Source organism: Aotus nancymaae, unplaced genomic scaffold, assembly GCF_030222135.1.
Source record: "Aotus nancymaae isolate 86718 unplaced genomic scaffold, 86718_ANA_hifiasm-v0.15.2.pri h1tg000089l, whole genome shotgun sequence".
Lineage (NCBI taxonomy): Eukaryota > Metazoa > Chordata > Mammalia > Primates > Aotidae > Aotus > Aotus nancymaae.
Window position 1 is genome coordinate 7,194,701 of NW_026988504.1, and position 26,996 is coordinate 7,221,696.

A 26,996-nucleotide genomic window follows, 5' to 3' on the forward strand; every position below is an offset into this window, starting at 1 on the left:
GAGTACCCAGTGGACATCTTCCTACATACATCTTTGTACCTTTGCCTGATGATTTCATTTGAATGAATTCCTAGAAATGGCCTCGCCAGGTAGGAGCAGGTATGCATTTGTCAGAGGCTTCTGAGAGTTAGTGCCATTGCACCCTGAGTGGATGACCAGGCTCCACCCACTGGCAGGGGCGCACAGCCCTGCAGGAACAAGCTGTGACCGGCGGCTTTTCCAGCAACACTTTGGTCCCTGACTTCCTCCTTAGCCTTTTCAGCCCTCATGCCTCCTGCTCCCACCACCCCTTGGTGCAGCCAGCCACCGAATGGCCCAGACCCCAGCCCCTTGCACCTCCATGCCAGGCTGGTGCTGCTGAGGCACACGGCAGAGCAGGTGAGTCTCTCCTGACCTTGGGGATCCTCATGTTCATGAGTCCTTCCAGCTCAGGGCAGAGGTGGGAGGAGCACACGGTAGCCCTGGGGAGGGGTGACCCCAGCTCCTGGGGAATAGAACTGTGAGCCAGTTCTCATTTTCATGTGCCAAGCTCAGGGCTGAAGGCTTTGTTTATATTTTCTTATTTATTTATATTTAGAAATGGGGTCTCAGTATATTGCCCAGGTTGGTCTCAAACTCCTGGGCTCAAGTGATCCTACCCCCTTGGCCTGCGGAGTGGCTAGGATTACAGCCATGAGCTATTGTGCTTGGCCCACTTTGTGTATATTTTAAGCTTTTACGCTCACATGGCCCTACAAGGAAGGGCTACAAGGAATGTTTACAGACAAGGGACCTGAGGCTTAGAGACACAAAGTCACGTGCTCATTAGTTCCACAGCAAACAGCCTTGCCAGGATTGACACTGTGGTCTGTATTGCTCCACACCTGGGCTCTTTCATGGCCCCTGCTGACTGAGAGCCGGGCAGAGTCAGGGAGGATGTGGGGAGGGGCCTCAGTGAGGGCAGGCTCAGCTAGTGTCCAGGGCTCCACCCCTCTTTCAGTTCAGGGAAGGTGACCTCCCATCCAAATCTGCCTTGCAGGACCACGACTTCTTGGAGAATGAACAGTTCTTCCTGGAGACCCTGAAGAAAGGGTCCCACAATTTGACATCTCATTCAGCCTGAGTGGGACCTCAGCCAATTCCCCAACAGAGGGCTCTGGCCCCAGAAGTCTCTCCTGTTCCTCCTGCTGCCTCCACGGAGGCAGTGCCTGGGGATGATTCTGAGATGCCCAAGGCCTAATGACACCTCTTCTGTGCACAAGGTGCAAGTTAATCCTTTCCAAGTGTGCCAGCCCGGGCAGCCCCTCCTCTGGGGCTCTGTGATGTAGGCTGTCTTACCACAGCTTTGGCTGCCCTCCCCAAAGCCATCTAGCTTGGATCTGAGGGTCTGAGTTGGCAGGGAGGATCCCCAGCTCTCAGTGGGCTCTGTGGGCTCCCCCCTACTCCACAGGTAGACTGTTGTGGGCTCGTTTTGCCTGGGCCTCTTCTGAGGCAGGAGCTTTCTTGAGGGATGCCACAAACAGCCTTCCTCCTCCTTGCCGGAGCAGCTCCCTCCCTGATGAGCTGGAGAAGGGCCCTCTGGCCTCCTAGCAGTACAGTAAGCGCACCAGCCAGAGTCTCCCTTTCAGTGTGAGATGTTCCTGGAACTCAGCCGGGCCTGCCTCCTTCTGGGCTTGCCCAGAGCCCCCACCCTATTCCCAGCATTGCCCAAAGGACCAACCAGCCTGGGTGAACAGTGGCCTCTTCAGCTTCCTCCTCATCTGGGTGCTCCACCAGCGGCGGTGGAGGGACCTGTGGCAATGGTGGGGTGTGGGGAGGGACAAGGAGGGAAGGCTTCTCTGTGCTGCTCACGTACCCAAAGTCACAGCCCATCCAAATTGTGCAGTGGAGCTGACAAAGAACTGATCACAACTAATAGAGATTGTTCGTTCCTCCTCTACTCCCTCTGCTTTGCTTGACTAAGCTTAAAAAAACTGCTTTCGCCATGGCTCATCAGAGTTTATACTTATTTCTTAGAAAATGCTTGCTGTGGGCCAGGCGTGGTGACTCACACCTGTAGTCCCAGCACTCTGGGAGGCTGAGGCAAGCAGATCACGAGGTTAGGAGATTAAGACCATCCTGGCCAACATGGTGAAACCCCGTCTCTACTAAAAATACAAGAAGTAGCTGGGCATGATGGCGCATGCCTGTAGTCCCAGCTACTTGGGAGGCTGAGGCAGAAGAATCACTTAAACCTGGGAGGCAGAGGTTGCAGTGAGCTGAGATCGTGCCACTGTACTCCTGCCTGGTGACAGAGGAAGACTCTGTCTCAAAAAGAAAGAAAGAAAATGTTTGCTGTGTTTCCTGTTATTTGCTGGACAAGAAGTCTCAAAGAGCAGGCAGATGTTCCCATTGAAAAACCAGCCTGTCTGGGCGCAGTGGTTCATGCCTGTAATCCCAGCACTTTGGGAGGCCGAGGTGGGCAGATCACCTGAGGTTGGGAGTTCAAGACCAGCCTGACCAACATGGTGAAATTCCGTCTCTATGAAAAAAAAAACAACAACAAAATTAGCCAGGTGTGGTGGCGCATGCCTAAAATACCAGCTACTGGGGAGGCGGGGGCAGGAGAATTACTTGAACCCAGGAGGTGGAGATTGCAATGAGCTGAAATTGTGCCATCGCACTCCAGCCTGGGCAACAAGAGCAAAACTCTATCTTAAAAAAAAAACAAAAAACAAAAAACAGCCTAGTCAGGCACAGTGGCTCACGCCTGTAATTCCAGCACTTTGGGAGGCCGAGGCAGGTGGATCTCCTGAGGTCAGGAGTTCAAGACCATCCTGACCAACATGGAGAAACCCCATCTCTACTAAAAATACAAAATTAGCCAGGCATGGTGGTGCATGCCCGTAATCCCAGCTACTCAGGAGGCTGAGGCAGGAGAATCACTTGAACCTGGGAAGTAGAAGTTGCCGTGAGCCAAGATTGCGCCACTGCACTCCAGCCTGTGCAACTAGAGCAAAACTCCACCTCAAAAAAATAGAAAAAATAACCTGCCCAAAGTGACAGTGAGTAGCTAAGCCTGGAATTGAGCTCTGCTCTGGCCGATCCCCAAGCCCCAGGTTGTGAGCCACCTGACTCTCCTGCCTCCCAGAGGAGCAGGCTACACATGGTGCTGGAGTGGGAGGAAGATGTTTTCAGGTGCTTCTGGAGCTGGTACCAGCACTGAGGAGTGAAGCGTCATGTGCCCCGTTGGAAGCCTTGGTTAAGCCTCAAATTTTATTCTCCAGCAAAAGAGACTCAACCAGTTCTGAGGCAGACCTGTGCAAAGAGCATTGTGGGGGGAGGGGTCCTAAGGATGGGCACGTCGGCCCAGGGGCAGTTGGCATCTAGGCAGCCACCTGCAGGACCTGCAGGTGATCAAGCACACGTCGGTGAGGCTGGTGCTGGGAGACCCACAGGGGAGAGTATGGCCTTCAAAACAGTAGGGAGAAGAGGTTAGAATGAGGGAATGGGTTGAGAGCGCTTTGTGTATCTTGTTAAAGACATGCAACTCTTCAAGCCAGATTTTCAGGTCTTCACTAGAAGGTTTTAAACAAGGTTAAACCATATTTGTATTTTAGAAAACTCATTGGCTGGTGCGGTGGCTCACGCCTGTAATCCTAACACTGGAAGGCCAAGATGGGTGGATCACTTGAGGTCAGGAATTCGAAACCAGCCTGGCCAACATGGTGAAGCCCCATCTCTGCTAAAAATACAAAAAAAATTAGCCAGGCATGGTGTCACCTGCTTGTAATCCCAGTAACTCGGGAGGCTGAGGCAGGAGAATGGCTTGAACCCAAAAGGCAGAGGTTACAGTGAGCCGAGATTGCACCACTGCACTCCAGCCCGGGCGACAGAGACTCCGTCTCAAAACAACAAAAAACTCATGTGTCTGCAGGGTGGGGACCAGGACAGAAGGCGTGTGAGAAGGCAGCTGGCAATGGTGCAGGGGAGGGACTTTGGGCAGGTCTGTGCCGGGCATGGCAGGGAGGGCTCACAGAAAAGCGCCCTCGGACCTGGTGCCAGGGATGGAGGGTTGGAAAGGAAGACGGGTTGGGGGACCCCCAGGTTCCTGACTTGGGTGAGTGGGTGGTGGCACAGATGAGTATACAGTCCTGGGGGGACAGCCAAGCAGAGGCATTCCACAGGCGCTCAGTTATAATGGCACTTTCCTCAGTGTAAGCACCCAGCATTCCTGTCACCGCCATCAGGGTGTGGCAGGCATCCCAATTATCCCCTTCAGCCTTCTCCCAGGCCACAGACCTTGTAGAGGGCGGAGTCCAGAAGTGAGTGTTGTGTAGCTGCTGCTCTTTTTCCTTCAAAATTGTAAAGATCAGAGCCCAAGTGCTTCATTCAGTTCCTTTTAGAGAGAGAAATATTCGTGGAATGTAATGAAAAAAATGCTGGTGCCAGACAGTGATACACACCTGTAGCTGCCATCAGGAGGCCGAGGCAGGAGGACGGCTTGAGCCAGGAGTTCAAGACCAGCCTGGGCAACATAGTGAGACTCTCTATCATTAAAAAAAATATATGGCAGAGCCACTGCTTCTAGTTTCAAGACATTCATTGTTATTTGCTTCAAGTTGGTACATATGGGAATCCATGTGAGGCCTCTCAGTTAATGTCCAAGCAGGCGCCACTCGGGATTCTAGGACAGTGAGAGGACAAGATGGAGCAATGCACTGCCACCTGCCGAGGCCCCGTACGTCTTCATCTGGAGAGGGTTGGGGGTTGTGGGGTAGCGTAGGTGGATTTAGAGGCCGAAGAAAAGGATTCAGAAACAAAAGAACAAGGTGGCCGGGTGCGGTGGCTCACACTTGTAATAAATAAATAACACCCGTTATTTATTTATTTATTTATTTATATTATTTTGAGACGGAGTTTCACTCTTGTTGCCCAGGCTGGAGTGCAGTGGTGCCGTCTCGGCTCACTACAGCCTCCTCCTCCCGGGTTCAAGTGATTCTCCTGCCTCAGCCTCCCAGGTAGCTGGGATTACAGGCGGCCGCCACCACGCCGGGCTAATTTTTGTATTTTTAGTAGAGATTGGGTTTCACCGTGTTGGCAAGGCTGGTCTCTTAACTCCTGACCTCAAGTGATCCACTCACCTAGGCCTCCCAAAGTGCTGGCGTGAGCCACTGCTCCCGGCCCTCAATCTAGGTTTTAAAACCAAGCAGGTTAGAGCTGAGCATGGTGGCTCACGCCTGTAATCCAAGCACTTTGGAGGCCAAGGCGGGCGGATCGCCTGAGGTCGGGAGTTCAAGACCGGCCTCACCAACATGGTGAAACCCCGTCTTGAAATAAAAATAAACAAGCAGGCCTACTCCGGAATCTGAGCTCATATCCCCTCTCCCATCCACGCCGGCGTCCCTGGGGAACTGGACGCCGCGTTCCGGGGCTGGGTGAGGACCCTGCCGGTCGACCCTGGTCGGTGCCGCCCCCTGGTTGCCGGCCGTGGGCAGGAGACCGGCTACTCTCAGCTCCGCCCCGCGGTCCACCGGGCACTTCTGGAACTGGGCGCCTGCAGGCCGCGACCACCTCCATCTCCAGCCCAGACGATGGTGCAAGTGCCTCCGGGGCGAGCGTCTGAGGCCTGCTCAGCAGCGCGGTGCTCAGTGTTGGGCCTGGGGACGGGGCCTGGCCAGGTGTGGGCGGGGCTTGCCGCGGTTCGCTCAGGCGCCGCGCTGGCCAACTGTGCCCGGGTCCTACTGGCGGCCGCGGTGACGCAGGCCGGTGGGAAGATGGCGGCGCCCTGGTGGAGAGCCTCGCTGGGCGGGTGTCGGAGATGGCGGACCTTCAGCACCTCAGGTGAGGGGTGTGGGGATGGGCAGCTTTTTGGGGGGACCCTGTCGCCCGACCTCTGGGGCGCCGGCCTGACGTCCTCTCTCTGCTCACAGCCGTCCTGTGCCGCCGGACACCCCCGCTGGGGCCGATGCCCAACGAGGACATCGACGTGAGCAACCTGGACCAGCTGGAGAAGTACCGGAGCTTCGACCGCTACCGGCGCCAGGCAGAGCAGGAGGCGCAGGCCCCGCACTGGTGGCGGACCTACCGGGAGCATTTCGGGGAGAAGACAGGTGCGGGGCGACTGGAGCAGGGGCTGCGGCCACTGGCGCGGGAACTCAGGAGACCCTTCGGCTTTTTCCCCGGACGCTGAGCAAGCTTTGCCAGCGCCCCGGTGGATGCTGGGGGAATGGAAGGGCCCGCCTGCAGCCCTGTGTGCACTGTCGGCAGCTTAATCACGCCAGTATTTTTCACACCTTCTGTGTCCTCATACTTGGAAAATTCGCTTCCCCTGTTATTAGAGTTCCAGCTGCTAAAATATCTACCCCTAAAATCTTGATCACCTGCCCTTCCATATTGGGATACCCTTCCGTGCGCCTAAAATACTCTGTAGGTAGCTCTGGCCACACTGCATTTCGACTCTGCGCTGCCTCTCCCTAGATTGTAAGCGCCCTGTGGACAGCGATCCTGCTTGTCTTGCTCTCCATTGGTTCCTTGCACCTAAACAGTGCAAGAATGTACGTGTGCAATACTTTGCTGAATGAAATTAAAGTCTTGGGTAGAGTGACTCAAAAAAGAACCCAACCTTTAAGGTGCTTACAATTTATGGAGTATATCCTTTTTTTTTTTTAATTTGATTTTTCTTTCTTATGTCCAACGCCCACTCTGATTTTTTTTTTTTTTTTTTTTTTTTTTGAGACAGAGTTTCGCTCTTGTTACCCAGGCTGGAGTGCAATAGCGCGATCTCGGCTCACCGCAACCTCCACCTCCTGGGTTCAGGCAATTCTCCTGCCTCAGTCTCCTGAGTAGCTGGGACTACAGGCACGCGCCACCATGCCCAGCTAATTTTTTGTATTTTTAGTAGAGACGGGGTTTCACCATGTTGACCAGGATGGTCTCGATCTCTTGACCTCGTGATCCATCCGCCTCAGCCTCCCAAAGTGCTGGGATTACAGGCGTGAGCCACCGCACCCGGCTGGATTTTTTTTTTATCCTTTTTTTTTTTTTTTTTTAAAGCATTTATAAAGGCAGTTTTGTGGTGGCTAAAGGCACAAGCATGGAATCTAAATAGCCCGATTTAAATCCCAGCTCACCCTCTTAGGGGTATCATCCCTGAGCTTGTGTCCTCAACTGTAAAATAAAATAATTGTGTCTTTGCCACAAAATTGCCGTGAGGATTAAAATATGCAGTTCATTGGCATTTTTGCCTAATGCCATCTCTGATAAGGGCTCAGTATGTTTTCGTTATTATTATTTTCTTTTTTTTATTTTAAGGCGGAGACTTGCTCTGTTGCCCAGGCTGGAGTGCAGTGGTGCGATCTTGGCTCACTGCAACCTCTGCCTCCTGGGTTCAAGCGATTTTTCTGCCTCAGCCTCCCAAGTAGATGGCACTACAGGCATGGGCCACTACACCCATTTTTGTATTTTTAGTAGAGATGGGGGTGCCTAGGCTGGTCACAAACTCCTGACCTCAAGTGGTCAGTCTGCCTCCGCCTCCCATAGTGTTGGGATTACAGGTGTGAACCACCGCACCTGGCCAAGAAGCACTTCTTTATATCCTAGCATCAGTCATTCACTCTACCCGGGACAGCTGGGTGTTCATAGCCACCTGTGAACAGGCTTGGAGGCGATCTCAACCATAATTGGAAGGACAATTGGCTTCAGTTTCCCACTAGACAAAACTGTGACTGGTTTGGGGATCAGAAAAACACAACCTCCAGCCTGGGTGAAATCCCATCTCTACTAAAAATACACAAAAAATTAGCCGGGCATGGTGGCAGGCACCTGTAATCCCAGCTACTCGGGAGGCTGAGACAGGAGAATTGCTTGAACCTGGGAGGCGGAGGTTGCAGTGAGCCGAGATCTGAAGACTGCACTCCAGCCTGGGGGACAGAGCGAGCCTCCATCTCAAAAAAAAACAAAAACGCAACCTCACGTTGTATCTGATTTGCATATCTGATTTGCTTAACAACAAGATCCTGTTCAGGTCTGGGAAGTAGACTGCATAGTAAGTTTTAGTTCTGTGAATCACAGGGAAAGCTTGAGCAGCAGAGCTTGAAGCGCAGAATGAGAGCACTAGGTAGGGACAGGTAGTTTAACCAAGAAGATGTGCCCCCCCATCAGGGGCAGTGGCTTGTGCCTTAATCTCAGCTACTCGGGAGGCTGAGGCAGGAAGATCACTTGAGCCCAGGAGTTACAGACCATCCTGGGCAACGTGGCAAAACCCCATCTCTACAAGAAATTCAAGAATTAGTCAGACAAGATGGTGTACACTTATAATCCCAGCTACTCAGAAGACTGAGTCAGGGCGGTTGAGGCTGCAGTGAGCCATGACCCTGTTTTTCCAACACATCTTCCCTCCCCAGATCTCAAAGAGAAGATTGATATTGGGCTGCCTCCACCCAAAGTCTCCCGGACCCAACAGCTGCTGGAAAGGAAACAAGTCATCCGGGAGCTTCGGGCCAGTGTAGAAGAGGAGCGGGCTGCCCGCCTCCGCACAGGTAAGCCTTCTCGGGGGAGGGGCCATCTCAGAGTTGGGGTACAGAGTGTGTCCCTGCCCCCACCCTGTACCCCAACTGGCCTTATTCCTGTCCAGCCAGTGTCCCACTGGACGCCGTGCGCGCCGAATGGGAGAGGACCTCTGGCCCCTACCACAAGCAGCGTCTGGCTGAATATTACGGCCTGTACCGAGACCTATTCCATGGTGCCACCTTTGTGCCCCGAGTCGCCCTGCACGTGGCCTACGCTGTGGGTGAGGACGACCTGATGCCCGTGTACTATGGCAATGAGGTGACTCCAACCGAGGTAACTGCTCACCTGGGCCTTCTCCCTGCCCTGTGTGCACACAGACACTCCTGGGTTTGGAATTTTGTTGTTCTCTCTTTGACTTCCTGGAAGACAACACCATGACAATTACCAAGAATTTAGTACAAAATGAAGGAAAAAGAGGCTCCGTCTCAGCACATTCCTGTGACCGGCCTGCTGTCTGCGTTGTGCCCTCCTGCTCAGGCCTTGGCACACCTTCTTTTTTGTGGTTGTTGCCTGGACGGGCAACTCTGCAGGGCTGCTTCTCTAAGCATCCCTTTGCCTACCTGCCTGTGCCAGGGGCTGTCAAGGGCGTTTGGGTCAGAGTGGGCACCCTTTTCTCCAAGCCTTCCTGCAACAGCTTCTCTGTCTCTGGTGGAGCTGACAGCTTCCTTCTCTTTCTGCCAGGCTGCCCAAGCGCCAGAGGTGACCTATGAGGCAGAAGAGGGCTCCTTGTGGACGTTGCTACTCACTAGCTTGGGTGGGTGTCTGGGGCTCACCAGGCCTCCTACCCGCCTTACCTCCCATGAGCCAGGACCCTGGGGGGCTGGGGAAGGTGCCAGGTGGAGATACCCAGCACTGGCTCCTAACAAGGGGCGGGGCAGCTGGGCCATGGTCAGCGGGTGTGTTTCTTTGCAGATGGGCACCTGCTGGAGCCGGACGCTGAGTACCTCCACTGGCTGCTGTGAGTACCGGGGATGGGGAGGGCCCAGGCGGGAGGGTCGGCCGGGAGCTGGAACAGCTGCACCTGAGTTTCACGGACTACCCATGGGACTTTGAATTCACCCCCGACCTCTGCCTCCTGAGGGGGTTAGGGGCCCTGTGATCCAGGTGTGTACTTGAAGACAGCTACAGGAGACAAAGCTTACAGTAGGCCTCAGTCAGCCCGAGCAAGCCTCATCTTTTTTTTTTTTTCCTTTTTTCCCCGCTCCCCTTTTTTTTCAGTCAGGGTCTCACTCTCTCCCCTAGGCTGGAGTACAGTGGTGCAGTCATGGCTAATTGCAGCCTCTAATTCTTGGGCTCAAGTGACCCCCCTACCTCAGGCTCCTGAGTAGCTGAGACTACAGGTACAAGCCACCACACCCAGCTAATTTTTGTATTTATTTATTAATTGATTTTTATTTTTATTTTTTATACAAAGAGCTCTTGGCATGGAATTTTTTGTTTGTTTCTTTTTTGTTTTTTGTTTTTTTTTGAGACGGAGTTTCGCTGCTGTTACCCAGGCTCGAGTGCAATGGCGTGATCTCGGCTCACCGCAACCTCCGCCTCCTGGGTTCAAGCAATTCTCCTGCCTCAGCCTCCCGAGTAGCTGGGACTACAGGTGCATGCCACCATGCCCAGCTAATTTTTGTATTTTTAGTAGAGACGGGGTTTCACCTTGTTGACCAGGATGGTCTCGATCTCTTGACCTCGTGATCCACCCACCTCGGCCTCCCAAAGTGCTGGGATTATAGGCATGAGCCACCGCGCCCGGCTGGAATTTTTGTATTTTTTATAGAGACAGGGTTTCACCATGTTGCCCAGGCTAGTCTCCTGAGCTCAAGCGATCTGCCTGCCTCAGCCTCCCAAAGTACTAGTATTACAGGCCTGAGCCACCATGCCCGGCCCTTTTGTCGCTCTAAACTCATTTCTTTGCCTATAAAACTGGGATAATGTCACCACCTGACTTCCTCAACCTGAGGTGGACTGTGATAGTCATGTGGGGGAGGGAGTGGGAGAAGCCCGGGAGCTGTAGTGTCCCCCAAGTGCCCCTTGAACCACTGGGCTGCCTTCTACCTTCTTGGTAGCTTTTGGCTCTGAACAACAGGGCAGGGGGCAGAGGTCAGGCCCGTGACCCCAGCTTTGAACCTTCTGGTTAATTGGGGACAATGACTGGGAGGCTGGTTTCTGTCGTTTTTATTCAACTGCAGTTACCAACCTGTGTGGCAGGACCCTCTGGGGAGTTGTCCTGAGGCAGTGGCCGCCCCTGTGACAGGCTGGGCACACACTCCCTGACGAGGTCCTGGAGACTTCAGGATGCTGAGGGAAAAGCAGCCAACTAGCCTCAGTGACTCTGGCCGACCTCCTGGCTCCCGAGGCCTGGAAGCAGGCTGCGTGGTCTCACTATCAAGTTGATGTTCTCTGGAGCCCTGTTTGTAGTATGTCCAGGCGTCCACAGAGCTTGGCTTCCTCCTCCATCCTAGGAGAGAGATCGCTTAGGGCCATCCTCCCAGGGAGTCATGTCAGCCTCTAGGGTGTGTGTGGAGCTGGGGGGACACTCCTGCCACCTCCCTGGATCGGTTATTAATGGGGACTTTACCCCTCCCAGAACCAACATCCCGGGCAACCGGGTGGCTGAAGGACAGGAAACGTGTCCCTACCTCCCCCCCTTCCCTGCCCGAGGCTCCGGCATCCACCGTCTTGTCTTCCTGCTCTTCAAACAGGACCAGCTGATTGACTTCTCCGAAGACATGCGCCCCTCACCCTGGTAATCAACACCCCCAGCACATAACCTGGCCTCAGGCCAGCTCCCCTGGAATAGTCACCGTTGCTCAGTTCTCCCTCGACCTTGGCCTTGAGGCTGGTAGAAGAGCAGGATAGGGTGCCAGCAGACCCACAGGGGCATCTCGGGTGGAGGCGTGTGGGGCTCTGGCGCCCAGCTCCCCACTCTCAATGTTCTCCATCTTCTCATAGCTACCAGCTGGCCCAGCGGACCTTCCGCACCTTTGATTTCTATAAGAAACACCAAGAAGCCATGACTCCAGCCAGCCTGTCCTTCTTCCAGTGCCGCTGGGATGACTCTGTCACCCACATCTTCCACCAGCTTCTAGGTAAGGGCCATGGGGCTGAGGCATGGGGTGGGCCTGAGCTCCCAGGCCTCGCCTGCCCTGCCTGGGAGAAGCTTTGTTAGGAGAGGGCCTTGGCAGGCCCCTGATGGGCAGCCCTCAGCCTGAGGGGGTGCAGGCCAGCAGGAGACCACCCCTGTTTCCCTCGCTGTTGTTGCAGACATGCGGGAGCCAGTGTTTGAGTTCGTTCGGCCGCCCCCTTACCACCCCAAGCAGAAGCGCTTCCCCCACCGGCAGCCCCTGCGCTACCTGGACCGGTACAGGGACAGTCATGAGCCCACCTATGGCATCTACTAAGGAGCCAGAGTGTGCCCACCTCAGAGCATAGGATTGATCGGCAGCAACAGTGAAGACACAGCTCCAGAGGCCCAGGCTTTGGGGTCTGGGCCCTGCCTGGGGCAGCCCCTCCGTGGCTCCCTTCCATCAGGCCCAGGGCTTGGAGTGAAAGGGACTCTCAGGTGATGGTGTGGAGAATGTGAATAAAGATTTCTTGCCGAGCTTAGTGGCTCACACCCGTAATCCCAACATTGGGAGGCTGAGGAGAGAGGATTGCTTGAGTCCAGGAATTCAAGACCAGCCTAGGCCAACATAATGAGACCCTGCCTGTTTTTAAAATAAAAAATAAATTTGAAAAGATGATGATTTCTGCTGTAGCTGGCCTGGGTCGGTGTTCCAGGGCCAGAGGCCCCTGATGGAGCTGTATTGCTTCATGGGTGGGAAAGGGGCTGCTCCCCGCCCATGAGGTGGGCCCTCAATTCTGTCTTCAAAGGGTGGCAGGGGCCCTGGGATCCGAAGCAAAAGAAGGCAGTGGGCCAAAAACAGGTGTGGCCTGGGAAGGGAGACATCCCAGTCCAGCAGGTGCTGAAAACCCAGCTCCCTGAAAAAGTGCAGCAGAGCAGCTGGGCTGAGGAGGGAGCATTTATTGAGCACTGGCTGTGTGCCCCGGGGATCCTACAGGCCCCTAGAGAGAGAGTGCCTGCCCCAGCACTGACCCTCTGTGCAGGCTCCTTCCCCGACCCTGGGCTTGGGAAGAGAAGCCACATCAAGTAGGGAACAGCATGTCTCAGAACCGCTCAGGGTCAGAAAGCCCCATGGAGCCTCTCGCTGGATGGTTAGGTGTTCTGTTTCACCCTTCCCAAAAACAGAAGGCTGGCTAACTAGTAGCTGGAGGGTAGATCAGTGCACTTTTTCCAGAAAGACCACCTATCACTGCACAGAGGATGAAGTGCTTGCTCCAAGCAGCAGTGAGAGCATGTGCCGCCTCAACATCAGCCCAGCTTGGTTAGAAAGGCCTTACCTCTCCTGGATTCCCCCTGGCCTGATAAACACTGCCCAGGGAGGTGGGGGCCAGGTCTCCAGACCAGCTTTGCGCTGCTCGGCTGCAGGGGAAATGCTGGAGTGCCTCTAAATATTGAGGCTGCAGATCCGCTCGGACCCCAGGCTAGGAACTCTCCCCAGCAGAGGGCAGCAGGGAGAGGGGATGCTGGTTCCAGCTGAAAGCTGGTTTGTGTATTCATTCAAGGGCCGTTTGAAAAACACCAGTTAACTGGTCCTTGTCTCTTGGTGATCAGACATTTCCATCTCGCTGTTTACTTTAAAAGAACCAAAATTATGTGTAGCCCAGCGAAGGGAGACACCCCAGTCTGGCAAGTGCCTGAAACCCAGCTCCAGGAAAAAGTGCAGCAGCACTCCTCGAGTCTGCAGGGAGCCCACCCGCCCACGTGCACTGACTTTCATTTCATCACCGACCCCAGAGGGCTGGGCGGGGGGTGGTCTATGCTATTAGGCGATTGACAGATGAGTCCAGAAGAGGTTCCGCGCTGTCTGTGGTCAGAAGCCCGGGGGCCCCGCGGGGTGCGATCTCGGCTCACCGCCACCTCCGCCTCCCGAGTTCAAGCGATTCTCCTGCCTCAGCCTCCCGAGTAGCTGGGATTACGGGCGCCCGCCACGACGCCCGTCTAATTTTGTATTTTTATTAGAGATGGGGCTTCTCCATGTTGGTCAGGCTGGTCTCGAACTCCCCACCTCAGATGATCTGCCCGCCTCGGGCTTCCCAAAGTGCTGGGACTACAGGCATGAACCACCACGCCCGGCCCCCGGCGGGGTTTTCGAGCCTCTGGTCTCCAGGACCTGGGCTGAGGGCCCAGGGGAGTGGGATGGACCCGCCAGGCCTGGACCCGAGGGAGCCGGACGCAGCTCCCGGCCAGGGTGGCGCGGAGCCTGGAGGTAGGGAGGGGCGCAACGCGAGAACGCGAAGCCTTCGAGCGGCCCAGGCCGAGGCGGGCAGAGGTGGCCTGGGCCCCGGCGGCGGCCGCTGGTTGGAGGTGTCGGAGGAGGGCCTACCGCGCCCGTCCGCGTCCCTGGGCGGGATTCCCTTCTCGCCCCGCCCCGCGTTGGCCACTCCCGGGCGCCCTCAGCGCGCGAGGCCCGCGGTCCCTTTAAGACGCCCGGGGCGCACCCCGTTGCCGCCGCCGCCGCCGGGCCATGGCAGCGCAGCTACTGGAGGAGAAGCTGACCTGCGCCATCTGCCTGGGACTCTATCGGGACCCGGTGACGCTGCCCTGCGGCCACAACTTCTGCGGGGCCTGCATCCGGGACTGGTGGGGCCGCTGCGGGAAGGCGTGCCCCGAGTGTCGGGAGCCCTTCCCCGACGGCGCGGAGCTGCGCCGCAATGTGGCCCTCAGCGGCGTGCTGGAGGTGGTGCGCGCCGGGCCCGCCCGGGACCCCGGCCCTGAGCCCGGCCCTGGCGCGCGCTGCCCCCGCCACGGGCGGCCGCTGGAGCTCTTCTGCCGCACCGAGGGCCGCTGCGTGTGCAGCGTGTGCACCGTGTGCGAGTGTCGCCTCCACGAGCGGGCGCTGCTGGACGCCGAGCGCCTGGAGCGGGAGGTGACTCCACCGACGGGGGCGGGAGGGGGCCGGGCCCGCCGCAGCCTGGCCACCGCCCGGTGACTCCCGCGGGCCGCGCCCTGCTCTCTCCGGGCGCCCGGTGGGGGCGGGGAGCCTCAACTGGAGGCGGCTTCGCCCAACCTGGGAGTTGATTATAAAAATCGCGGGTCTGTGCATCCGACTGGGATGTGCAGCCCAGCCAGGGCCACAGGGTAGGGTGGGTCTCAGGAGCTGCTCGGTGCCTTCTGGATGAACGCAGAAGCCTGGGCGTGAGGCAGCAGCTCCCTGCCACGTGCCCAGGCGTCATGTGTCACCGGCGATCTGCGAGCCTCCTTTCATTTGCTGTGTGGGAAGGCTTGGGGGCTGTTGGTAAATGGATCAGAGGAGCTCCCTGTCCTTAAGAGGCTTAGAATACACTTAAGAAGTCAGTGTTTCAGTCAGGTGTGAATGTACTGTTACAAAATGCAGTGAGGAAAGCACATGGCTTGTGATAGCAATGTCAGGGTGACCCTGCTAAGCGGGCAGGGGAGGCCACCTTCAGACTGGCACGTGAGGGCTGAGAAAGCACCAGCCAGAAGAAAGATCTGAGAAAGAGCATTCTAGGCAGAGGAGGCAGCCTGGTCCCCGTTCCGGGACGGGAAAGAACCAGGCCCGCAGGGTCCCTGGGGGCAGATTTGTGCCACTGAGATCTGTGGGCGAGGCCCTGGGGGTCAGCAGGGTCAGATCGGGCAGGGTCCTGGGGGAGTCTGGCTCTTACTCTAGGGGGATGGGGCCCATCACACAGAATCATTTGGGGACAGAGGAGGGCTTGGAGGCAAGGTGGCACATGATCAGATTTGGGCTTCATGGAGACTGATCACCTGGCTGGGGGGTGAAGTGGGCATAAGACCTGAATCGAGGAGCAGCCCCGGGGCAGGAGTGCAGGGAGACTAGGAACCAGTTGTGGGGGCAGGGAGAGGAGACCATGATGGAGGAGGAGATGAGAAATGCTGAGCTGGAGCAGTACCTTGTGGAGGCAAAAGCAGGCCAGAGGGGACACGGGGGACAGCAGAGAGGGTGGTAAGGGAGACACCTGGGTTTCTGTGTTGAGCAAGCATGTGGCTGGGGTGCTATGTGCTGAGAGGCCTAGTTTGGCTTTAGATATAGAGAGGTCAGAGTCGCCAGTAGGACAAACCAGGGGACGGGTCTGCGGCAACTGTCCAAAGCTCAGGAGCAGGGAGCTGGAGGTCTAGAGCTGGGAGTCATTAGCACAGGAGAGAGAGAAGGTTCCGGAAAGGAGGAGGAGAAGGCCCTGCCTGCAGTCAAACCAAGCTGGAGCTCCCAGGGAGATGGGGAAGCCTGGGGAAACGGCACAAGGGTGCCAGTAAGAGAACGGTCAGGGTGCCCATACTGACCGGAGGCTCGGTACAAGGACAGAAATGACCTTCAGCATCGGTACCATGGAGGTGGCCCATGCCACAAGACCATTTCAACAGCGAAGATGGAATCATTTGGAGACAGAGGAGGGCTGGGACTAAGGCATGGGCGGAGGATGGTGCAGGGACACTGGATGGGACAGGAAGTGAAGGGGTGGCCTGATGGGCAGGGAGGGATGGAGGGGTGCACGGCTGGGGGTTGGCGAGGTGGGAGGCCTGGGACTGAGGCAGCTGGAACAGGAGAGGGCAGGAAGGCGGTGGTCAGAGAAGGAAGAATGGATACCTAGAATGGAGATTGTGGAGCTGGTGACAAGGGCCAGGGTGCGTTCACAGGAGCGGCTGAGATGAGGTGAAGGAAGAAGGCTCCAGAGTGTTGGGGGACGTTGCTTGTAGCTGCTGAGGCCGCCAAGGAGGATGAGCTGAGATGTACTGCTCACGGGCGGGTGCAGAAGACTGAACTAGGCATGGAAATTTGCAATGGAGGCCAGTACATGATGGCCATGGAGAGGAAGAGAGCAACAGGGGCAGCCAGTGGCACCAGGGGAACCAGGATTTTGCAAGAGAGAGGGAAAGGCACATGGGGGTGCTGTCCCTGGGGGAGGGCCAGGTGCCCTGGGAGAGCCCACCCTCCCACCTCCTGTGTTCCTGTGTTAAATGCTAGAGGCGGGGGACCTGGAGGAGTGCTGGGCTTGGGAAGATCTGAGGACTTTGACCAAATTATCACCTTCTCTGAGCCCATTTCCTCTGTGATGTGTTGAGGGGAGCGGAAGCAAGGTGGTGAAGCTCTTGACCAGGCGCTGGGAACGGGGCCCCTGATATCTGCCTGGTTTGTCCTGCTCCCATGAGAGCATGGTGTTTTCATTCCCAAGGGAATCGGGGAGCGCAGCTGCATAGGGGTCCTTTTTTCTCCCCTCATGCCCAAAGCTAGGGTCAGGGGCTGGCTGGGTCCCCTGAATAATCTACTTTGTGCATGCAAATAACGGGCCACTTGTCAGACAGCTTTGGTGCTTTGGATGGTCCCTGAAGTCAGCTCCTCAAGCCCCAGGGCCTCCTGGGCCACTGATCCCTCTGCAGTGAGACAGAGACCAATGGCTTTAGTGTTTGGGGTCATCCTTGCAAGGCCCTCTGAGCCAGCATTACCGCTTTCATATATTGATGGGTGGAGGGTTAGGCCCAGAGAGGGCAGGTGCTTTGCCCCAGCTTGCTCAACATGCAAGAGGTAGAAATGGGAATGAAGTTGGGTCCTGAGCCCAAGGCTTCCGCTCTGCTCAGATTCAACCCACTGCAGGCGAGGAGGGACTTTGTCCAGACCCCTCGGCACACAGGTCCCGAGGCCGGTGCTCTGGAGGCTGGCCCGGGGTGGCATGCAGAGGGGCTGCCTGGCGTCTGCAGGCATGGTTGGTTGTCTAAGGAAGGATGTCACAGCCAATCCTGGCCCTCTCTCATTGCTTGTCCCACGGGCGGGCACCACAGGCCCAGCTGAGAGCCAGCTTAGAGGTTACCCGGCAACAGACCACCCAAGCTGAATGCCAGCTACAGGAGCTACAGAAGCAAAGCAGCCAGATCCAGGTACGAGGCCCGTGCCTGCCCGCCCACCACGGCCTCACAATGCATCCTGGGGGTGGCCACCAGCTGGTCCCTGGAACACCGGGCAGCAGGGAGTGGCGCTGAGCAGGGAGCTGGGCACAGGGGGCCTGGGGAGGTTCCCAGGACCTTGGCTGCCCACATCCCTGCCCCTCAGCTCAGCGAGCAACCCTGGCCCTAGCCTGCCTTGGCGTGGCGCAGGACCCTGGCCACCCTGAAGCCCGTCCTGTTCCCATGCAGAGCTCCGCCTGTACCTTGGCCTCCTCAGTCTCCGGCAAGTTCAGCAGCCTGCTGCAGGCCCTGGAGATGCAGCACACGGCGGCGCTGAGGAGCATTGAGGCAGCCAAGACGCAGGCGCTGGCACAGGCTCAAGATGAGGAGCAGCGACTGCGGGGCCACTTGGAGGCTCTGGCTCGCCATGGCTGCAGGATCCAGGAGCTCTTGGAGCAGGGGGATGTGCTGACCTTCCTGCAGGTGCCAGGTGTCAGGGCACAGGTGGGGGGACTTGCTTCCCGGCACCTCGAGCCCAAGCTTACTTGCTCTCCCTGGGGCTCAGGAATCACAGCTCCTCCAGCCCCCAGAGCCTCTTGGGCCACTGACCCCTCTGCAGTGGGACGAAGACCAACAGCTGGGTGACCTGAAGGAGTTGCTAAGCCGGCTGTGTGGCCTCCTCCTGGAAAACGGGGGCCACCCTGGGGCACCAGCCAAGCCTGTGGACTTAGGCCCCATGGGTAAGGCTAACCCCAGACCCCCCCCCACTGGGCCCAGCTGCCCCTCCCACTAGGGGGATGGACGGGGGTCATGGCCCACACATCATGATCTCTCCAACCACTCCCCTAACACTGCTTTGCCCCCTAGAGGCTCCAGGTCCCCTGGCACCGGTCCCAAGCACAATTTGTCCACTGAGGAGGAAACTCTGGCACAGTAAGGAGGCTGTTCGTGTGTGTGCACCTGTGTGTGTGCAAGGAAGTGCATGTGTGCGCCTGTGTGTGGTGTGCAAGGAAGTACACGTGTCCCTGTGTGTGGTGTGCAAGGAAGTGCATGTGTGCACCTGTGTGTGTGGTGTGCAAGGAAGTACACGTGTCCCTGTGCGTGATGTGCAAGGAAGTGCACGTGTGCGCCCGTGTGTAGGGTGTGCAAGGAAATGCATGTGTGCGCCCGTGTGTGATGTGCAAGGAAGTGCGTGTGGTGTGCAAGGAAGTGCATGTGTGCCCTGTGTGGTGTGCAAGGAAGTGCACGTGTGGGCCCGTGTGTGGGGTAAGGAAGTGCACGTGTGCACTCGTGTGTGGTGTGCAAGGAAGTGCACGTGTGTTCCTGTGTGTGCGAGGAAGTGCACTTGTGCGCATTTGTGGTGTGCAAGGAAGTGTACATGTGCGCCTGTGTATGGTAAGGAAGTGCATGTGTGCACCGTGTGGTGTGTAAGGTGCACATGTGCACCCATGTATGGTGTGCAAGGAAGTGCACATGTGCCCGTGTGTGGTGTGTAAGGAAGTGCATATGTGCACCCGTGTGTGTGGTGTGCAAGGAAGTGCATGTGTGTGTGGTGTGCAAGGAGGTGCACGTGTGCGCCTGTGTGTGGTGTGCAAGGAAGTGCACGTGTGCGCCTGTGTGTGTGGTGTGCAAGGAAGTGCACATCTGTCCCTGTGTGTGGTGGGCAAGGAAGCGCATGTGTGCGCCTGTGTGTGCTGAGCACTGTATGCGCACCTGTTTGTATGCATGTGTGATTGGGGGGCACGTGCTGTGACTGTTCTGTCCTGGATTTCTGGGCCTGGCCCCACCCCCTGCACACCTCGTGCACATCCACCCTGAAGCAGGTGCAGCCAGCATGTGTTGAAGGACAGAGTCTGGGACACAGATCTGTAATTCTTCCACTTAATACCGAGTTAATGGCTCTCGGAGCCCCAGTTTTCTCAGCTGTGAATGGGGCTGATAGAGGATTCCGCCTGCGAGGTGGTGGCCAGTGCTCAGCGTGCCCAGCAGGTGTTTAGCAGTGGGTAAATGGAGATGTGCGCAGCGTGCCCAGTGGGTGTTTAGCAGTGGGTAAATGGAGATGTGCCCAGTGGGTGTTTAGCAGTAGGTAAATGGAGATGTGCTCAGCGTGCCCAACAGGTGTTTAGCAGTGGGTAAATGGAGATGTGCTCAGCGGGTGTTTAGCAGTGGGTAAATGGAGATGTGCTCAGCGTGCCCAGCGGGTGTTTAGCAGTGGGTAAATGGAGATGTGCTCAGCGGGTGTTTAGCAGTGGGTAAATGGAGATGTGCTCAGCGTGCCCAGCGGGTGTTTAGCAGTGGGTAAATGGAGATGTGCCCAGCGGGTGTTTAGCAGTGGGTAAATGGAGATGTGCTCAGCGTGCCCAGCGGGTGTTTAGCAGTGGGTAAATGGAGATGTGCCCAGCGGGTGTTTAGCAGTAGGTAAATGGAGATGTGCTCAGCGTGCCCAGCGGGTGTTTAGTAGTGGGTAAATGGAGATGTGCTCAGCGTGCCCAGCGGGTGTTTAGCAGTGGGTAAATGGAGATGTGCCCAGCGGGTGTTTAGCAGTGGGTAAATGGAGATGTGCCCAGCGGGTGTTTAGCAGTGGGTAAATGGAGATGTGCCCAGCGGCTGTTTAGCAGTGGGTAAATGGAGATGTGGCTGTGCTGTCTTCTCTCTGGACAGGACCCCTAGCCCACCTCTGTCTTTTCCCCAACAGATTATCGCAATCTAACCTTTGATCCCGTCAGTGCCAACCGTCACTTCTATCTATCACACCAGGACCGGCAGGTGAAACACTGTCGTCAGTCCCGGGGCCCAGCTGGGCCAGGCAGCTTCGAGCTCTGGCAGGTGCAGTGTGTCCAGAGCTTCCCAGCCGGGCGCCACTACTGGGAGGTGCGTGTGTCAGACCACTCAGTGACGTTGGGCGTCTCCTACCCGCAACTGCCACGGTGCAGGCTGGGGCCCCACACAGACAACATTGGCCGGGGCCCCTGCTCCTGGGGGCTCTGCGTCCAGGAGGACGGCCTCCAGGCCTGGCACAATGGGGAGGCCCAGCGCCTCCCAGAGGTGTCGGGGCGGCTCCTGGGCATGGATTTGGACATGGCCTCAGGCTGCCTCACCTTCTACAGCCTGGAGCCCCGGACCCAGCCCCTGCACACTTTCCATGCCCTCTTCACCCAGCCCCTCATCCCCGTCTTCTGGCTCCTCGAGGGTAGGACACTGACCCTGTGCCATCAGCCGGGGGCTGTGTTCCCTCCTGGGCCCCAGGAAGAGGTCTCTGTGCTCAGCTGAAGAAGGCATGGGATGGAGCCCTGGCACACCTGCCACCCTGCCTGTGTGCCCAAGAGTTGCCCAGCTCCAGCTTGGGGACCCAAGGACCAGCTGTTGGCCTCTCTGTGACTCAGAGAGAGATTGGGGGTGTGGGGGTGAGCATAAACCCAGAGTTCACACTTCCAGCCTCTTAGAAGGGGACACGGTCTAGGAAGGGATAAATGGGAAGCCCTCACCCCAAACAGAACCCAGTCCTAGGCATCGCCTGGACCTAGGAGGCTAGAGCAGTGCCCAGGGGACTTCTGGGCTTACAGGACAGCATGTGTGACAAAATTCAGATCCACCTGAATTTGCCTGTGGAGATGATAATGGGCCAAAGGAGCAGTCAGTGTGGGGCAGTGAGCCAGGGGAAGATGGATTCCTCCCTCCTTCCCGCCTGAGGCTAATTTTTTGTAACATTTGGGTAGACATCCGTCCTATCTTGGAGTCTTTTTTTATTTTGTGCATCCTTAAAATAGTATGCGATAAACAACTGTTTTCTGCATTTAAACATTTTTGTTTTTTTAGGAGACAGTCCTGCTCTGTCACCCAGGCTGGAGTGCAGTGGTACAGTCATGGCTCACTGCAGCCTCGAGCTCCTGAGCTCAAGGGACCCTCACACCTCAGCTTCTGGAGTAGCTGAGATTACAGTGTTTTCTGCAGTTTTTTGACTTAACATAAGCATTTTTCACATGATTGAAAATTTTTACTGATGGATTGCTGTAGTCATTCTAATGGCTATCAAATTTATTTACCCACTACTGGACATTTAAATTGCTTTATTTTTAGCTATACATATATCAGTATTGCCGGGCGTGGTGGCTCACGCCTGTAATCCCAGTACTTTGGGAGGCTGAGGCGGGCGGATCACAAGGTCAGGAGTTCAAGACTAGCCTAGCCAACATGGTGAAACCCCGTCTCTACTAAAAATACAAAATTAGTAGGCGTGGTGGGGGGCACCAATCGCTTGAACCTGGGGGGTGGAGTAGTTGAGATTACAGTTCTCAGCTGTAATTTAGTGAGCCGAGATCATACCACTGTACTCCAGTTTGGGTGACAGAGCAAGGCTGTCTCAAAAAAAAATTAAAAAAACTAACAATGAGATTTTTTTTTTTTTTGAGACAGAGTCTCCCTCTGTCATCCAGGCTGGCGTGAAGTGGTGCCATCATGGGCTCATGGGATTCTCCTGCCTCAGCCTCCTGAGTAGCTGGGATTACAGGTGTGCGCCACCATGCCCAGCTTTTGGTGAATATTTCTGAGCAGGATGCCTGGCCACATTGATTGTCATGTGTGTAGGCTAAGTTACCTCAAGTGAGCCACTCACGGAGCAATGAGCACTTGAAGATTGTTTTATATAAAAGGCCGAAGTGAGGCCACCTTGAATCAGGCCGACTAAGGCCCCTCAACCCCGTCACTGAGCAGCACATGACACTGGCAGGACCTCAGTCCAGCATCCCACCCCGGGCATGGGGCTTCACAGCAGCCAGGTGCCAGCTCAGGCTAGCTCCTCTAGGTGTGGTCTGGTCTTTGCCATTCCAGAGCATGCTGCCACGAAGACCCCAGCCACGTTTTTGCTTGTATTTCCAGAAGTGGGGTTGCCAGATCGTATAGCAGGTGTAATTTTTTTTACTTGTGATGTTCCATTTCTTGTTCTGGGAGGTGGTTCCAAGGGTGTCTGCTTTGGGCCGGGCATGGTGGTTCACTGGGCACATAAGTGCTGGGCATGTAATCCCAGCACTTTGGGAGGCCGAGGTGGGTGGATCACCTGAGGTCAGGAGTTTAAGACCAGCCTGACCAACATGGCGAAACCCCATCTCTACTAAAAATAGCCGGGCATGGTGGCATGCATCTGCTACTGAGTGGCAGTCCCAGCTACTCAGGAGGCTGAGGCAGCAGAATCGCTTGAACCCAGGAGGCGGAGGTTGCAGTGAGCCCAGATTGCATCACTGCACTACTACCTGGGCGACAGAGCGAGACTCCGTCTCAAAACAAAATGGGGTGTCTGCTTTTGTAACTTTTAAAACTGTGCATCTATGTTATATGTACTCATGGATAAATATTTCACAATAAAAGTTTTTAAAAGGATAATATATGCAATATACATACTCCCTAATATATAAAATGTTTTTATATTTGTAAAAAAAAAAAATCTCCCACATGACAACCCACCCCGGCCACTGCCACCGTTGAATTCTCCGTCTTATGTCCCTGCTCCTAGCCTATGGCTGTTCGTTCAAAAGCAGGCCAGATTCTTGGATTGGTGCAGCCTGGGTAAGGACCTTCCAGCAAGATCCTCAGCTGGGAGCTCCCAGACATGGGGAGGAGTTCTGACACGCGCAGCCCGGCAGGCAGGACCTGCTGACCAGCTAGGGCCCGCAGTGGAGCTGAAATGCCCAGCCAGGCAGGATGCAGGATTGGCCTGGCCAGGCAGCCGTCATTGCTGTCCCCACCTCATACTTCCTTCTAATCCAAGGCTGCAGCAGAAGCCCCAACGGTCTGAGCCATCACTTTCTCTCTCTTTTTTTTTTTTTTTAAAGAGATGGGGCCAGGACAGGCACGGTGGCTCACACCTGTAATCTCAGCACTTTGGGAAGCCGAGGAGGGTGGATCACCTGAAGTCAGGAGTTCAAGACCAGCCTGGCCAACATGGTAAAACCCCATCTTTACTAAAAATACAAAAACTAGCCCAGTGTGGTGGTAGGCACTTGTAATCCCAGCTACTCGGGAGGCTGAGACAAGAAAATCTCTTGAACCCAAGAGGCTGAAGTTGAAGTGAGCCGAGATTGCACGCTGTCGTCGAGCCTGGGCAACAAAGAACAAAACTCAAAAAAAAAAAAGAGAGAGAGAGAGAGATGGGGGCCTCACTGTCACCCAGGCTGGAGTGCAGGGTCGGGATCTCTGCTCACTGCAGCCTCCGCCTCCTGCCTCGGCCTCCTGAGTAGCTGGAACTACAGTTGCACACCACCTCGCCAGCTACATTTTTAATTTTTTATAGAGAACAGGGTTCTCACTATGTTGCCCGGGGTGGTCCTGAACTCCTGGCTTTGAGCAATCCATGCCTAGCCAGCCTGATTCTGACAGAACTCTCCATCTCCTCTCCAGGAAAATGCACAGTGGGATCGAGGGAAAAGGCAGCACAGACTTGGGATGTGACATCTGAAAAAGGGACATGTTTGATTGGCCTGTGGGTGTTCCAGCATGTCTGGCCTACCCACCAGACCCCCTTACAGATTCTGGGCTTCAGTTACGCACAGTCAGGTGGAAGGACACCTGGAGACAGAACAAGGGCAGGAGAGATTGTGAAAGACAGAGATCTCATGGGCCAGCAGGATTGGAGGGAGGTGGATTGGAGGCCAGACAGGTGCATTAGTCTGTTTTCATGCTAATAAAGACATACACGAGACTGGGTAATGTACAAAGGAAAGAGTTGTTTTTGCTTGTTTGTTTGTTTTTGTTTGTTTTGAGATGGAGTCTCGCTCTGTCGCCCAAGCTGGAGTGCAGTGGTGCGATCTCAGCTCACTGCAACCTCTGCCTCCTGGGTTCAAGCGATTCTCCTGCCTCAGCCTCCCGAGTAGCTGGGACTATAGGTGTGTGCAACCACGCCCAGCTAATTTTTTTGTATTTTTAGTAGAAACAGTGTTTCACCGTATTAGCCAGAATGGTCTCTATCTCCTGACCTCAGCCTTCCAAAGTGCTAGGATTACAGGCATGGGCCACTGTGCCCGGCCAGGAAAGAGGTTTAATGGACTTACAATTTCACACGGCTGAGGAGGCCTCACAGTCATGGTAGAAAGTGAAGGAGGAGCAAAGGCATGTCTTACATGGTGGCAGGCAAGGAGAGCATGTGCAGAGGAACTGCCCTTTACAGAACCATCAGATCGGCCAGGTGTGGTGGCTCATGCCTGTAATCCCAGCAGTTCAGGAGGCCAGAGCAGGGTGGATCACCTGAGGTCAGGAGTTTGAAACCAGCCTGGCCAACATAGTGAAGCCCCCTCTCTACTAAAAATACAAAAATTAGCCTGGTGGGGTGATGTACCCCTGTAGTCCCAGCTGCTCCAGAGGCTGAGGCTCAAGATTGGCTTAAACCTGGGAGGCGGGGATTGCAGTGAGCTGAGATGGAGCCATTGCACTCTAGCCTGGGTGAAAGAGTGATACTCTGTCTCAAAAAAAAAGGTGGGCATAGTGGCTAACGCCTATAATTTCAGCACTTTGGGAGGCCCAGGTGGGCAGATCACAAGGTCAGGAGTTCGAGACCAGCCTGACCAACGTTGTGAAACCCTGTCTCTACAAAAAATATAGAAATTAGCCAGGCATGGTGGCAGGCACCTGTAATCCCAGCTACTCGGGAGGCTGAGGCAGGAGCATGGCCTCAACCCGGGAGATGGAGGTTGCGGTGAGCTGAGATCACGCCGTTGCTTTCCAGCCTGGGCAAGAAGAGCAAAACTCCGTCTCAAAAAGAAAAAAGTGCTGTAGGGACATAGTTTTGATCCCCTTTCAATATCTTTCAGAGACACAAGTATAACTAGAAATAGCTTTTTAATTACTCCCATCACTGGATTGCTTTTTGCTTTTTTTTTTTTTTTTCAGAGACAGGGTCTCAATATGTTGGCCAGGCTGATGTCAAACTCCTGAGCTCAAGTCCTCCTCCCTCAGTTCCTGAAGTCCTGGGATTACGGGCGTGAGCCACCATGCCCAGCCACTCATTTGCGTTTGCTATTTTTCCTTTTTTTCTATAGCCAGACAGACTCAGATATGAGATTTATAATTATTCAAGCTGCAACCCCTTGAGATTAAATTCTGCTTCTTCCGCAGGACTAGTTACGTGACCTCTGGCAAGACATAGAACCTGTCGGAATTCCTGTTGCCATCCTTTAGGACAGGGTCCTTGGACGGACAGAATGAGGGCAGGTGTGCACATGCTGAGCTCAGTGGTGCCAGTTACCCTTGCCCTTGGCTCTGAGACAATTCATTTTGAAGGGAACTATTACATTGGGCAAACAACTTTAAAACTTCGGAAATGAAGGCCAGGGGGCACGGTGGCTCACGCCTGTAATCCCAGCACTTTGGGAGGCTGAGGCAGGCGGATCATGAGGTCAAGAGATCATGACCATCCTGGCCAACATGGTGAAACCCCGCCTCTACTAAAAATACAAAAATTAGCCAGGCATGGTGGCGCACGCACCTGTAGTCCCAGCTACTCGGGAGGCTGAGGCAGGAGAATCGCATGATCCTGGGGGGTGGAGGTTTCAGTGAGCCGAGATCATGCCACTGCACTCCAGCCTGGGCAACAGAGCAAGACTTCGTCTCAAACAAACAAACAAACAAACAAAATTTTGGAAACGGAAATGAAACAGCAAAATGTCAGGCTGGGCGCCGTGGCTCACACCTGTAATCCCAACAGTTTGGGAGGCTGATGCAGGTGGATCACCTGAGGTCAGAGATTTGAGACCAGCCTGGCCAACACGGTGAAACCCCGTCTCTACTAAAAATACAAAATTTAGCTGCACGTGATGGTGCATGCCTGTAATTCCAGCTACTCGGGAGGCTGAGGCAGGAGAATCGCTTGAACCCGGGAGGTGGAGGTTGCAGTGAGCCAAGATCGTGCCACTGCCTCCAGCCTGGGGAACAGAGTGAGACTGGGTCTCAAAAAAAAGAAAAGCAAAGAAAAGAAATAGCAAGATGCTACCGCGCTGACAGACAAACCACATCTCTGTGCCTTCCTCCTGGGGAACAGATCTTTTCAAGCAGGGAGGACAGCAGGCTGTGGGTGGGGAGCAGAGGGTTGGCTGGGACCTGGCCGGAAAGGCACCCCCTTCCTCCAGAACCAGGCAGGTTTGTGGCCTCAACAAACCCAGGCAGCCTGGCCGCCAAGCCTCGGAGCAGGGTGGCACAGATGCCTGGGCCTCCCAACCACTCCTGGGGCTTGGCAAACAAGGGACAGTCCTGATCAAGTGCTCTTGGTGGAAACCAACGTATGGAACTCATTACCAGCCTTCCTGCCAAATCAGGCACACCCAGGCGGGCTCCCTGCTACTCCCTCTGCCTGGAAGGTCTGTTCCCACTCCAGCCTCTGCCCGCCTGAGTCCTAGCAGTCTGTGAAGGGCCAGCTCAAATACCACTTCCACAGTTCCCCCAGCCTTTCCCACGGAGTCCCCAGGAGCAGACAGCACCCCTCTTTTGGCATTTGGGGTTGCAACAATCTGAG

General features: G+C 55.5%; 3 protein-coding genes across 6 annotated transcripts in view; all 3 read left to right on the forward strand.

Annotated features, from left to right (window-relative positions):
• FBF1 (Fas binding factor 1) overlaps nt 1-1,971 on the forward strand; it is a 29,305-nt gene extending 27,334 nt beyond the window's left edge. For all 3 annotated transcript variants that reach the window (XM_064369635.1, XM_064369634.1, XM_064369636.1), the window contains 2 exons: nt 254-378; nt 1,019-1,971. In XM_064369635.1, coding sequence (XP_064225705.1) covers nt 254-378; nt 1,019-1,102 — 209 coding nt within the window. In that variant the 3' untranslated portion in view covers nt 1,103-1,971. The remainder of the gene's footprint in view (nt 1-253; nt 379-1,018) is intronic.
• Nucleotides 1,972-5,723: 3,752 nt separating this feature from the next.
• Nucleotides 5,724-12,263, forward strand: MRPL38 (mitochondrial ribosomal protein L38). The gene is made up of 9 exons (XM_012453688.2): nt 5,724-5,802; nt 5,892-6,071; nt 8,364-8,498; nt 8,594-8,802; nt 9,211-9,283; nt 9,442-9,487; nt 11,111-11,269; nt 11,476-11,612; nt 11,788-12,263. Exons 1-9 carry the CDS (start codon nt 5,736-5,738, stop codon nt 11,922-11,924), a joined length of 1,143 nt encoding a protein of 380 aa, XP_012309111.2. The 5' UTR covers nt 5,724-5,735; the 3' UTR covers nt 11,925-12,263.
• Nucleotides 12,264-14,111: 1,848 nt separating this feature from the next.
• Nucleotides 14,112-23,018, forward strand: TRIM65 (tripartite motif containing 65). 2 transcript variants are annotated; one of them, XM_012453689.2, is made up of 6 exons: nt 14,112-14,513; nt 17,402-17,497; nt 17,753-17,986; nt 18,069-18,243; nt 18,371-18,436; nt 20,199-23,016. In XM_012453689.2, exons 1-6 carry the CDS (start codon nt 14,112-14,114, stop codon nt 20,771-20,773), a joined length of 1,548 nt encoding a protein of 515 aa, XP_012309112.2. In that variant the 3' UTR covers nt 20,774-23,016. The 2 variants fall into 2 exon arrangements, with proteins under 2 accessions (XP_012309112.2, XP_012309113.2); XM_012453690.2 differs by lacking the exon at nt 18,371-18,436 and having other exon boundaries at nt 20,199-23,018.
• Nucleotides 23,019-26,996: the final 3,978 nt, after the last annotated feature.